Genomic DNA, 14,031 nt, shown 5'->3' with positions numbered 1-14,031 from the left:
AGCCTACATCGTTCACATTTGTTTAGGAAAAGAATATCGTTAGAATTGAGATCTCCAAATTTCTATTTTGCTAGTCATCCTGTTTCATAGGTTGGAATTTCTTCCAACTCTGTCATTGAACTATCCAAGAAGAATAAACCTGTTCTCCTTTGGAGTACTATAGAAAATTTGGTCAAGTTTTATGGGAGAACTTTCTTTGATTTCATCAGTGGTGTGTTTGAGACGTAACTATAAAGCAGTTGCTGCTTCTGAAGTAACTCTTGAAAGCTAGTTGACAAGCTCTTTAATAGCACGCCCCCAACTCAGTGAACTCTGTATACTTCTGATTTTCTCTTTGAAAAGAAAGTATAGCTGCCTGAGTGTTCCTTCACCTGCTCTCTTCAACTTGCTGCGTCTCTCTCAGTTGCTGTCACGTAGCTGGAGTTGTCTGGCAGTAAACACCGTGCGAGGCTCTGTATGTTCACTTGCAGTTGTCTCCATGAGACTCGTGACTTTCCAGTCTCAAGCCCCTCTACTAGTGTCTTGCATACTTCTATAGCAGAAGATTAACTCTGCACCTGGCTATGGAGTTGGGAGAAGTGAGGGAGACTACTTTTAGGGCAGTAATACAGATGAAGGACTGCAGATGCTGGAAATCTGAAACAAAAACAATTGCTGGAGAAACTTGGCAGCTGTGGCAACATTTGTTGAGAGAAAGCAGTCACTGTTTTGGTTCTAGTGACCTTTCATTTTAGCCTTCTCCTCAAGGGGTGAGCAGAGTGTGTCCTAACTAGGACTGCTCAGTCGCAGTTACGGTTGCTGTCTCTTCCAAGTGATAGGCTATGTTGAAACTTCCACCCTGCAGACACTCTGCCTCTATTCCTGATGAAGGGCCTTAGCCCGAAATGTCGAGTTTCCTGCTCCTCGGATACTGCCTGAACTGCTGTGCTTTTCCAGCACCACTCTAATCTAGAATCTGATTTCCAGCATCTGTAGTACTTGTTTTTACCTGAAACTTCCACCTTGCCTGATCTAGAAGCTTCCAGATGATGCCAGTCTTTTCCTGTTGCTATTTGGCTGTTGAATAGCATGAAGGATGTGGTTGGAAAGGAGGATGCTGTATATGGTATCCTGTTTTTTCCAGTGTACGTTCTTCCTCTTTCAATTGCTCTGGGAATATTTATTGGAATCTGTTAGGTTTACTTCTCAAAATTCATGTTTTGATTTTTAGACTTGTACTTCAAAACGTAAAGCTTGAAAATAAGTCTTTCTTAATGAAAGACCACTCTACGGTTTGGCAGTTTACCAGAGTAGATTCTTTTGTCATCACAATCTCAGTACTCTCAGCAAGTTTTATTTCTGAATGTCCCCTCATGTTTGCTGTGATGGGCAGAAATGATTAGCTGTTTGATTTAATAGAAATGTATAAAGACCTGGCGTTTGTGATGTCAGACGACTGCTCCATTGTCAGCATTTGCCATCATTACTCAATCTGAAAAAGTAGAAGTCCAGAAATTGAACTTTAATTCCACCCTCCTCCAATAGCTGAAGAATTAAGGTCCTCTGAAGCAGAATTCCTAAACACTCAGGAAATTGGAACCAAATTCTCTTTGAGAGCCACAATGCAGGTTTGATACTTGTTACTGACTGAGGTGACACAAAGGTTTCATCTTCTCAACCTTGTCCCTCAGCTGAGGCGTGGTGACCCTCAAGTTAGACTCGCCACCAGCTGACTGGAGGGCAGCCCTTTGGTCCCCTGGCACTATGGCGAGTTTACCTTTGTTTTTAATTGTCATAGCATTGCTTTATATAGTTAATCTTGCTGTAAAAGCCATCGTGAAGCATTGTTGAAAAAGGTCTCTGGTTTTCAGAAGTGTATATTATAGAAATACACACTGTAGAAAAGTTACAGCACAAAGGGGCCTTTGTGGTCTTTACACTGATGTAGAATTTAGTATAATTGGTACTTTTCATACAGATCTCTAAGCAAAGGCTACCAAAATTGAGTTTTAGTTGAAATTTTTTTTTTTTTACAGGCAGATATGATATCAATGGAGGACTTGGTGAAAATGCTTATGGTCGGAAGTCGCTGGGGCAAGAGCTGAGGGTCAACAATGTGACCACGGATGTAAGCAGTATTCAGCATGGGAGTCGTGCTTTAGCCACAAAGGAGATGAGGAAATCACAGGGTAAGAATTTTATTAATTTGGTATCTAGATAATAGCTCTCACTGGTATACTTTTATTATGATGAGGTGAGGTACAAAAGCTGTCCAGTTCTTTAGGATTTTTGCTTTGTTGCAATACCTGGTAATACTTTGAGAGATCTTAAACATTGCTGAAAGAGACATGAAGTTGAAGCTCTTCATCTTGTCCTGATATCCCTTTTTAGCAGTGATCATGTTCTGTAAGTGCCAAGCAATTATTTGAGAGTTCTCAAGCATGAGTTTCTGGCATGTACGCATTCAAATTTCTGGTCCATTCACAGTAGAATGGAAGTGGGATATTTCCCTGCGCAGAGAGATTACTTTGTGTTGTTTAATCGAGTAAAGGATAAGTGATTACTCTAGTATTTTAACATTGATTATCACGGCTCTGGGGAGATAGTGTGCCAGTTCTCAAAATGAGAACCACTTTATTAATTGCTTCGGTTTTGGCAGTGCATGACTGTTTGGTTTTAAAAATAGAAAAGTGTAGCATTTTAATGGATAATAGCTCCATCTTTACTTTCTCTATATGAATACATATGTTCTTTACTTGGCATCCATAGTGCAGGCTCAGTCCACATCCTGGCTGAGGTTACCAGGCTGAGGTCCCACCTCCTCAACCTTGTTGCTGACCTGAGATGTGGTGACCCTCCAGTTAGGCTGACACCAATTGTCTTGAGGGAGCTCTAATTGTCCTTTTGGACAATGGCAACCTAACCTTTTATTTTACTTGCTATTTGTCTTGAAAGTACAACTTTATTTTTCTTTATTTATTCATGGGATGTGTGTGTTGTTGGCTATGCAGCATTTATTGTTCATTCCTAATTACTCAGAGGGCAGTTAAGAGCCAACCGCGTTGCTGTGGGGCTGGAGTTACATGTAGGCCAGACCGGGTAAGGATGGTAGTTTCCTTTCCTAAAACATCATTAGTGAACCAGATGGGTTTTTCCAGACAATCGACAATGAATTCATGGTCACCATTCGACTCCGTTCCAGATTTCGTTTTTTGAATTCAAATTCCACCATCTATTGTGGTGGGATTCATACCTCGGTTCCCAGAGCGTTGTCTGGGTCTCTGGATTAACAATCCAGCAATTAAAACCAGTAAGTCTTTGCTTCCTGATAGTTGAACCCATAAAAGCATTTTGGGACTTTTATGAAAAAAGAACATGAGTGAAGATTGTGTACTTTAATTTTGTGTACAATTAAATTCAAAGATATTACCAGCAATGTTTCCTAGAAGTTGCACAACTGTGTAGCTGCTGGTAGGGTCCACATCCACTGATTCTTGTGCACATGCATTGTCTCATGGTTCTGGACATTTGATGGATATGCACCTCAGAGCTTGGGGCAGCATAGATTACTAGATTAGAGAAAAAGAATGAGATAGGACTGTCTGCTAAATTCTCTCCTGAGTGACTCTGATCTGCTGTTCAGGTTATGTACCCTGATTGACTCATTCTGCCAAGCACTAGCCTCAACACACATCAAAAGCATATCCTATCTAATCTACTAATTCTTATGTTGAAACCCTCAATCAGATATGTATTAGACTGTTATTCTACACAAGATTGATTTGATTGAGATTTTTCAAACTTAAAGAATTCATTTTATCATTTAATAGTCACATTGGAATGCAGGGAAGGAATAGGCCATTTGGCCCTTTGACCCTGTTCTGCCATTCAGTAATGGTATAGCTGGTCTGCTTGTGGCTTCAAGTCCACTTTCTTGTCTGACCCTCATAACACTTGATTACCTTGTCAATCAAACTTGTTCAACATCGCCTTGAATTTGTTGCATGCCCTAGCCTCCACTGCTCCCAGAGGAAGAGAATTGTTGACTAACCTCTCATAATCCTCCAAAAGAAAATATCATCGTTGACCTGGATGGGAACCCCCCCCTTATGTTAAGCTGTGCCCCTCTGGATTCCCCACAAATAGAAGCATCCTATCAGCATCCAGCTGTCCAGTCCCATCACTTTTTTTCAATAAGATTAGCTCATTCTCCTAAACTCCCAATGGCCACAAGATTCCAACTTCAACCTGCTCAACCTTCTCTCCAAACACAACCTGTTCAGTCCAGCAACAGACGAGCAAACACAATCACTGCTTGTGAACAGTTAATCACTGAATTGTAGTGTAGAGCTTGTGGTGCGTTGGCAGTGTTCCTACCTCTTGGCCCAAAGGTCTGAGTTCAATACCCACCTCCCCCAGACACATGCTGTAATGTGTCTGAAAAATATCTTGTTAGATTAGAATTGGGAAAAGAGGGGAGCTATTTTACCCTTGCTAACCTGGCTGTAACAGGAAGTTATTAGAATCTAGTTTGGGGGCAGTGAATATTTTGATCGATGTAAGTTGCTCAAGGAAAGTCAGCATGAAATTTTGTAACAGGTAGATCAGGTCTAATCAACCTCACTTATTTTGAAGAGGGAGCTCATGTGGTAGATAAGCATGTCCACGTGCCAGTATTAATCTGTTATCAAGTTTCCAAATAAATTGTTAACAAATGTTATAATACATTGGGTGCAGTCCAGTGCCTTGGATGGGCCTCTGGATCTTGTGGTGCAGTGATAGTGTCCCTACCTCCAAGCCAGGAGGTCCAGGTTCAAGTTGTACCTGCTCCAGAAGTGTGTAATGATGCGTCTAACCAGTTGATTAGAAAATATCTATTGCCTATTTTGGACTCGCAGTATTGTAACGAGATTTACAGCCACAAAATAGAAATTGCAAAGCTAGTAGATAATCTAGGTGCAGAATTAATAGAATGTTGGGCAATATCTTGACTGGGTTACAAAGTGAAAGTGACATGAAACTGTAGTTAGATCCCATTAGGAGTACTGCACTCATAGAATTCCCTTGTGTGGTGAAGATTGAGCTGATTTAATTAAGATGATCAGAGGAGCCAATAAGTGAAGTAGAAACTAGATTTTTTTGGATTTAGATTATAGTGTGGAAACAGGCCCTTCGGCCCAACAAGTCCACACCGTCCCGCCGAAGTGAAACCCACCCATACCCCTACGTTTACCCCTTACCTAACACTACAGGCAATTTAGTATGGCCAATTCACCTGACCCTACACATCTTTGGATGGTGGGAGGAAACCGGAGCACCCGGAGGAAACCCACGCAGACACGGGGAGAACGTGCAAACTCCACACAGTCAGTCGCCTGAGGCGGGAATTGAACCCGGGTCTCTGGTGCTGTGAGGCAGCAGTGCTAACCACTGTGCCACCGTGCTGTCCCTTCCGTTAGGGGACTGTAGAATAGGTGGCATAACCTTGGAGTTAGTTTGTCTGTTGAAGGACGATGAGTAAAGAGTGTTTCTTCGCATAAATTATTGCTGAGACCTGGAATAAACCTTCCTAAAAGAAAAGGTCACTTAAATTCTGAAATTGAGATTGTTGAATTTATGTTGGGCAGGGGGTATTGGAGGTATGGAAATCAAGATGGGGAGGTGGAGTTAAGATTCAAATCAGCTCTGATCAGACTGAAGAGGTTGAATGGGAACTACTACTTTTCCCATGTTATTCACTTGGTTTACAGTCAACTTTGTCAAACTGTTTAATTTATAGAGCGATCTTTGTCTTATTCTGATGAGTCTCGACTGTCCAATCTTCTGCGGAGGATTTCCCGTGAAGATGACAGGGAGCGTCGGCTGGCTACAATAAAGCAATTGAAAGAGTTTATTCAGCAGCCAGAAAACAAAGTGGTGAGTTTTTTTAAGAAAGGTGAGATGGAAATGCACATCTTAGCATCCTAAGGGACAGGTGAACGTTGGGCCTACATGCTAAATGCTAGCAGCTCTCCGGTTACTACTTTCTAAGATATAAACATAGGGGAAATCGGCTACAGAGTCATGTTTCTAATTTTATTGTATTTGTTGTATAATTGCAATTTTATCTTCTTGCAGGTTCTAATTAAGCAATTAGACAATGCTCTGACTGCAATACAGGATGTGCTTAATGAGAGGTAAGTGTGAAAATACGTTGATTTTGTCAGAATTTGTAATCCTTTTAAGGAACTTTATGCTTTTTAAAAAAAGATAAACTTCTTTCTTTGGACATAATTCTCTCTAAAAAGTACCCTCGAGTTGCTTTGTATATGCATCCGTTGGATTTTCAGGAGCTCGGTTTGCTTTTGTGGATGGAAGAAAATAAATCCTTGTGTGAATTTTAACCTTCCCATATTTACATAATATGAAAAAGTCATTGATTGCATTTGCTGAAGATATCTTTACACATTATTTCCAGTCGTTTTAATTTAGCCACTTCTATTTGGTACTACTTGGAGATTTAATTTTTTTTGTAAGAGATGTGTAAAAATCCCAATCAGGCATTTGACCACAGAGTTCCTTCTCAAAATGAAACCTCAGATTAGCATGTCCTTTGGTGTTAGGATGATGCTCCAAGATACTACCTGGTGTCTTTTTAATTTGTGGAATATCATGTGTTATAAGACTGTAGTGTGTTATACATATAAACCAGGTTGCTAAGCCACTGATCTCAAAAGATCCTAATCTTTGAATAGTTGACATTTTTTTAGTTTACTGTTCTGGGATCTATGTAAGGCAGTGCTTCCAAAATGTGTTCCCATTTGACCCTGTTTTTGAGGTTTGAAAGCTGCTCCAGTTCCTTGGTAAGTGATGGGGGAATAAGGAGAAGAACTTTCACAGCCGAGGCGGGGTGGTGTTGGTCATTGCTGCATTGGAGCTAGTGACACCGAAATTTCAGTTAGTGGTGTCATTTGGAGTCCCGACCCCCACTCAGGGAAGTCCTGGTATAGAGTTTTGCGTAAAATTTGCTTCGGCAGTAACTTACCCTTCATAGAATATATTGTCTTGAGTAATGTGTGAAGTGCTTTTGATTCAAACTAAACTCAGGTTCCAATTACGGTTTTGTGAGACTTTAAAAGTACAGACAATGCTTAAGGAAAGTGGCTGTTTATTAATTCACTTCTACCATTGCAAATACATTGCAAATCCCACTTTTTGATGACCAATTGATAGATTTTTAGTTTTGTTTGTGACTTGTTTCATTTGTTTAAATGAGAAAACAAATTGAATTTTTGGGGATAGCTGTAATTTACCGTAAACTCGGAACTCATTATTTATTTTAAATTTGTCTATATATATGGCCTAGGTATATACATGCAGTGCAAGATATTAACACCTTTAATTTTTTTATCAACAGTAGTAAACTACTTCATGAACTACGACAGGAAGGAGCTTGCTGCCTTGGCTTGCTGTGTGTATCTCTGAGTTACGAGGCTGAGAAAATCTTTAAATGGATTTTTAGTAAGTTTAATTCTTCCACCAAAGATGAGGTAAAACTTCTGTACTTGTGTGCCACCTACAAAGCATTGGAAACTGCAGGAGAAAAGAAGGCATTTTCATCTGTAATGCAGGTTAGTCCTTAATTTTATGATCTTTCCTTAAAACTGATATTAGGAATATTTTATTTTAAGTTCACTTTTGATACTAAAATACCTCATTTTGTGGACACACGTTAATGCATTTAGATAACTTGGAGAGCAGATTTAAGGGTGATAAAAGGTCTTTGGGGGCTGTATTGCATTTTCTGAAATTATCAAACTTCCAAAAATATTTTGAGTATCATCATTATGGAGAACTTTCTGTTTAAACTATTTTAAAACTCCCAAAAAGTATGAAAAATGGTAGTAAGCTGTCATTGAACACAGGTAAAATATTTGTTTAGTTGGAACTAATTTAGTTTGTTTTTCCTCTCTAGCTGGTGATGGTTAGCCTGCAGACTGTTTTGGAAAATGTGGACACTCCAGAGCTGCTGTGCCAGTGTGTGAAGTGCATTTTATTGGTGGCTCGTTGTTATCCCCATATATTTAGTACCAACTTTAGGGTAAGAATAATGAGGGAAAAATTGAATCATAATATTTTAATTTTCACAGTAAGCTGATATCTGATGCTTTTTATTCTAAAGGACACTGTAGATATACTTGTTGGATGGCATATTGATCACACTCAGAAACAATCGCTTACGCAACAAGTGTCAGGTAAAATATATATTTACTCCAGTAGGTTCTTAGTTGTTTAAAATTCTACTTTGAATTGTTAGCTATTTGAACAAAGTAGTTCAGGTCTGCTGAAAAATGGCAGGTTTCAAAATGGTATTGACAGCAAGATCGATATCAGTAAAGTGAAATTCAAAAACATTTGAAACCAAATACCATGTAACCATTTTCACTTAAATTATGTTTGAACCATTTTGTTCTAAGAATGCTCACCTTCATTATATGACCATCTCTTTTGGTTTGTTTTTTTTTATCAATTAAGGCAACTTGGTCTTTTTTATCTTTAGGTACTAATTGGTTGTCATTAACCTTAGTCGTAATTATTGAAATAGTGAGCTTTTGGATGGTTGATAGGCTTTCCAGTTGCATTCAGAAAATCACTTGCAGTGAATGCTCATTCTGTTCCCTCACGGTTACCTCTAAGATCACTCCATGAGTCTATCCCTTTGCCCTTCCTATTTCCCATTTAAATGGTGCCCCTCAGTGGTGACATTGAAAGCAGGGCATCACTATTGATAAGTATGCTCATGGTATGCAGCTCTCTCTCATCACCGTCTCTGCTAACACCCCCACTGTCAAATTTGGCTGACTCCTTGACTAACATCTTGTTCCAGATGAGCAGAAATTTCCTCCAAGTTGATGTTGAGCAGATTTTTATCTTCTTGTCTCTGCTGCACTTTTCTTTCATACTGGCACCACTTTTCTCTGTCAGGTCTGAAGCTGCCATCAACTTTGAGCAGGACTTCTGACTGCATTTACTGCATCACTAAAATTACCTACTTTCACCTCTATATCACTGACCAACACGACGCTCATCCACACCTTCTGTTACCTCTGGATTTGATTATTTCGATTTGCACACAGCCAGTTTCCCATCTTCTGCAGACATGAACTCGAGGCCATTGAAAACTCTGCCTGTGTCCCAACTAGCCATTTGTCAGCCTTGTGTACATTGACCTACATTGACACCTGATTAAGGAACCTAAGTTTTGAAATTCTCATTCTTGTTTTCAGATTTCTGTATAGTTGTCCTCTGCACAGTCTCCTTCAGCTCCACAATCCCCTGACATCTGTGCTGCTCCAATTTTGACTCTTGAGCATCCATGATTTTCATTGCTCCACAGTGGATAATGATTTCAGCTGACAAGATCCTAAGCTCAGGAATACCTTCTCTAAGCAGCCACCTCTTGTTCTTCTTTTTATTCCACTTCTTATAACCTGCATCTGACCAAACTGCTATGTTATTATCTCCCCATATAAATCAGTGTCAAATTTTGTTAGCACTCCTATAAAATGCCTTTTCTATATTGAAGGCACTAATGCATGTTCCTGCTTTTGGTGTTAAGATAATTAATTAATCTACTTTGAGAAATGTCTATTACCTGAACGAACGTTCATGCCAAGAATTTTAATAACACCTTCTGTCTGTTTTTAAAACAGTATTATGCTGCATTGATGATACAGTGCAACTTGCTAATGCCTTGATGATGATTATACTCAACTTAATTGCTAGCTAGTCTCTTACTAGCTTGACTAATAGTTGTCATTACTTTGTCACAAGCTCTTCTATGAAATTTTTAACTTGCTTTGCACAAGAACCCTTAAATTAAAAAATTATGGGATTTGTTCACACAAAGGTTGGCTGCAGTGTTTGGAACAGTTCTGGGTAGCAGATCTTGGATTTTCCACAACCCTTCTGGGGCAGTTTTTGGAAGACATGGAAGCTTATGCTGAGGTATGGTACAGTCTTGACAATTGTGAAATTGAGGTGTCCTTCTACATGAAAAAACTGACTCAGTTGTGTGAAACTGCTTCTTGTTTGCTGGTTATTACCGGCTTTTTCTTTAAACCAAAATAAGGGACCAAAACCAATAACTTTGTTTTTGTTTCAAATCTCCAGTATCCAAAGTGCTGAAGAAATTCAGGTCTAGCAGCATGTGTGAAGAGAGGTTAATGCTGCGAGTTCAGTGACTCTTTGTCAGAACAGCAAACTGGACTTGAAACGTTAACTCTGGTTTTTCTCTCCACAGTTGCTGCCAAACCGAAGTTTCTCTAACACTTTGATTTTGGCCCAAACAATAATTTGCTTTTTTCATAATTTGATACTGCTTAGTATTTAGATCTATATTCACCATTCACTGGAAGCTACCTGTTCTTTTTTGAATTATGAATTCATGAAATGTTTGAAGGCTTATGGATAAGATATTTTTCCAGAAAGTTCTATCGATTTTATTGAACTGTTATAATGTAGTCTCTTAGAATGCCATTTCAAGAATGCATTGGAGAGTAAAGTTCAGTAAAAAGGCAAATTTGTATTTGTAAAGGACTTTTCTTGCCCACTTGTCTTTGATATTTTACAAGTGGCACCTAATTTGCATTTAGCAAACTCCTGCAAACAGGAATATGCGAAAGACCAGTTCCCATGATCTGTGTGATGGTGATTTGCATCCAGGCTAATATTTATACCTCAATGAGAATTCACCTGCTGTTACGTTTGTAATGACTCTCCACCATTCTCACTGATCAGCAAGCATTGTCTGTGTCTGCCAGAATGAGCTAACAGTTATTTTTTTTATGGTTGTATTATGGAGCCAGCTAATGAGTACTGACCAAGTCAGATCCTAGATGAAACCTGGCTTGATAGATCAAATGTTTTATTTCAATGTAATTATCGTTTGTTAAAACATAAGGCTTCATGATTAGATTTAACAATAGAACAGAAGTTCATTGCGTAAAAGGAAAAAAAACCCTTAATATAGAGCACAGTTTGAAAGATCTTAGAGCACGTGATAAATGCCACCTTGTCTATCTCCACCACTGTACCTTTGCAGTTTCATAGCTAGAGCAAGTACCCCTTCATCTCAAACTTTGATGTAGCTGCTTCTCTTCAACTCTTTTGTCTGAACTATGAAGCTGTTTTAAATATTCACAAAACTTAAAGCTTAGATTTGCTCTCTCTTATAATAACCTTATGATTGCTAACAGTGTGCTGTGTTCTGGAGAGCTATTGTAATGCAGTGGTAGTGTCCCTATCTGAGCCAGGAAACCTAAGTTCAAATCCCACCTGATCCAGAAGTATGTCATACCATTTCTGAACAGGCCAATTAGGAAGTATCTACGCTCCTGGTCTGGAAGTTGCATTAATTGACTTTATACTAAAGTAATTTTTTTCCATGGATTGTTTTATATTCCGTTCGAGGAGAGAAATTGTATTATGGGATTGTAAGCCCAGTCAGCTTTCATCCGAACTGCTCCAAGATTGGTTTCTGGGTTTCTTTCCTAAGCTAAAAACAGCCCTTGATTATACAATATTTACACGCCCACCCTAAATGCAACACTACTAACAATCTTTCATAAACATTCCACGTTTCCCTACTTTCTGACAATTAGTGGATTACTCCACCTTCTTGATCATCTTCCCGATCCCTCTGCCCCAACCCCCCTCCAGCCTATCACCCTCACCGTAACCTCCTTCCACCTATTGCATTCCCAACACCCCTCCCCCAAGTCCCTCCTCCCTACCTTTTATCTTAGCCTGTTTGGCACACCCTCCTCATTCCTGAAGAAGGGCTTATACCCGAAACATCGATTCTCCTGCTCCTGGATGCTGCCTGACCTGCTGCGCTTTTCCAGCAACACATTTTTCAGCTCTGATCTCCAGCATCTGCAGTCCTCACTTTCTCCTAATTACTGGATTAGATCAATATTTTGGAAGGACTGACTAATTACTTTTCAAAAACTCTTGTATAAAAGAACCCAATACCATATACCACTGTTTTGAAGTTCAAATTCTGAAAACTGAGTCACAGTTGTTTTCAAAACACATGCTGACAGTTGGTGCTTTCAAGCAATGTCTGTAAGCTGTTTAAGCCAGGCTAAACTGTGATCACACTGGTGATGAGTCTAACACTCTTGGATGCTGAGTGGTGACGCCAAATGAAATTGACCGATATATACAGCTGATCCACATCAGAGTAGCAGCTAAATATAAGCAGTACCAAATTTGTTGGATTGTCACCAGCTGGAGCTCCCTTCCCGACAGCACTGTGGGCATACCTACCCCTCATGGGTAGCAGTGGTTAAGAAGGTAGTTCAGCACCACCTTCTCAAAGGCAGTCTGGGATGAGCAGCAACAAGTCCTACATCTCTGTGTGAAAAAGTAATAACTGCCATGTGATGAATTTTCCTGTGAAATTTGGTTTGGTGTGTGGTAAACATTTGTCTCGGGGCAGTGGTGGTCAATAACAGATTGGTCACAAATTCCTGCTCACTGCTGTGATTGATGGACAAGTGTCCATAAAAGATTAATTTCTTTACAGCTCCTGTGTGGTGAACAACTTGATTATTTGCATTTACAGGATCTTAGTCACGTGGCCTCTGGGGAAGCAGTTGATGAGGACATTCCACCTCCTTCAGTCTCGTTACCGAAGTTAGCAGCACTTCTGAGGGTGTTCAGCACTGTCGTGAGAAGCATTGGAGAACGTTTCAGTCCAATTAGAGGCCCTCCAATCACTGAGGCTTACGTGACAGATGTAAGAAAATGTATTGAGATTATTTTTCTAATCCATCTCCTTGCTTACACTCATCTTCAATAGTTCTAACTTTTTTTTGTAAAACTTCTGTCTCCTTTGGATTAAATTCCAAAGTATAAAAAATTAGGCTTCTCTTTGAATCAGATCTAAAATCTTCATTGTCTCTTGATCCATCCCCATAGCAAAGTTCAGAGAATCACATGACTGGATTATAATATTTTGAGGGGTTTTTCTTAAACTGTGTTTCTCTTTCACTCTAGGTCCTCCTGAGGGTTGTGAACTGTGTGACCACGGCAAAACAAGTTTTCTTTTCTGAGGCAGTATTGACCGCTGCAAATGAATGTGTGTGTGTTCTGTTGGGTAGCATGGATTCGGATGTAGCCAAACATTGTGAGATTACCATTACTTATGGATTGGATCAGCTGGACAGTTGTCAGATGTTTGGTGCTGAGTACATCATCTCTGTCTTAAACTTGTTAACACTGGTGAGTCTACTTAGATAGTTGAGGGTTTGTTTTTGTACCTGTTGTGATTAGCTAGAGCATTATATTTGGATCTTGCAGCAAGCAAAAGCAGTTTGCACTTATGAGGCGTTCTCATAATTTCAGGGCATCTCAAATTACTGCACAATCTATGAAGTGCTTTGAAAATGGAGCCACTGCTCTAGGAAAGCTCAAAAAGCCAAAGTATTCACAACTGAGTCCCAAAAAAGTAGAGAGTAGGGTACATAATCTGATTATAGTGATGTTTGATGTGGGATAGATTTTGGCAGGCTGTCAGGAAGTGTTCTTTACTTTTCAAATGAAAATACAGAATTGTTTGCCTCCTTTACGATGGTAGATAGGGCCAGAGTTTGGTATTTCACTTACAAGGTGTATACTTAGCTCTAGAAATCTCAGCCCAGATTTTGTGCTTCACCATCTTCTGATTCAGAGACTAAAGTATTGCCACTGACACCTGTAACAACTAACTTGATTACAGTATGTAATGTCAAAATTCAAAGAAAAATGATTTTGTTTTCCAGATTGTGGAACAAATAAATACAAAATTGCCAGCATCATTTGTTGAAAAACTGTTTTCACCACAGTCTAAGTTACTTCAGCTCCGTTTTCACAGGGAGAAAGAGGTATGGTCATGGATTGATGAGTTGAATGCGCTCTTTAATAGTATACAATGATGCTAACAAAAACCGAAATTGCAGAAAAACCTCAGCAGCTGTGGAAAGAAGTCAGTTAACGTTTCAGGTCCAGTAACCCTTCTTCAGAACT

The 14,031-nt window shown here is 39.4% G+C and overlaps 1 protein-coding gene across 2 annotated transcripts in view; it reads left to right on the top strand.

Annotated features, from left to right (window-relative positions):
* The window catches only part of smg1 (SMG1 nonsense mediated mRNA decay associated PI3K related kinase), a 170,869-nt gene that overhangs the window by 43,055 nt on the left and 113,783 nt on the right, over nucleotides 1-14,031 (top strand). For both annotated transcript variants that reach the window (XM_043712155.1, XM_043712156.1), the window contains 10 exons: nucleotides 2,016-2,168; nucleotides 5,759-5,895; nucleotides 6,097-6,155; nucleotides 7,376-7,589; nucleotides 7,934-8,059; nucleotides 8,141-8,213; nucleotides 9,869-9,966; nucleotides 12,590-12,763; nucleotides 13,024-13,248; nucleotides 13,788-13,889. In XM_043712155.1, coding sequence (XP_043568090.1) covers nucleotides 2,016-2,168; nucleotides 5,759-5,895; nucleotides 6,097-6,155; nucleotides 7,376-7,589; nucleotides 7,934-8,059; nucleotides 8,141-8,213; nucleotides 9,869-9,966; nucleotides 12,590-12,763; nucleotides 13,024-13,248; nucleotides 13,788-13,889 — 1,361 coding nt within the window. The remainder of the gene's footprint in view (nucleotides 1-2,015; nucleotides 2,169-5,758; nucleotides 5,896-6,096; nucleotides 6,156-7,375; nucleotides 7,590-7,933; nucleotides 8,060-8,140; nucleotides 8,214-9,868; nucleotides 9,967-12,589; nucleotides 12,764-13,023; nucleotides 13,249-13,787; nucleotides 13,890-14,031) is intronic.

This window comes from Chiloscyllium plagiosum, chromosome 21 (assembly GCF_004010195.1).
Source record: "Chiloscyllium plagiosum isolate BGI_BamShark_2017 chromosome 21, ASM401019v2, whole genome shotgun sequence".
NCBI lineage: Eukaryota > Metazoa > Chordata > Chondrichthyes > Orectolobiformes > Hemiscylliidae > Chiloscyllium > Chiloscyllium plagiosum.
The sequence above is the reverse complement of the archived record's forward strand: the minus strand, read 5'-3'. Positions and strand labels throughout refer to the sequence as shown.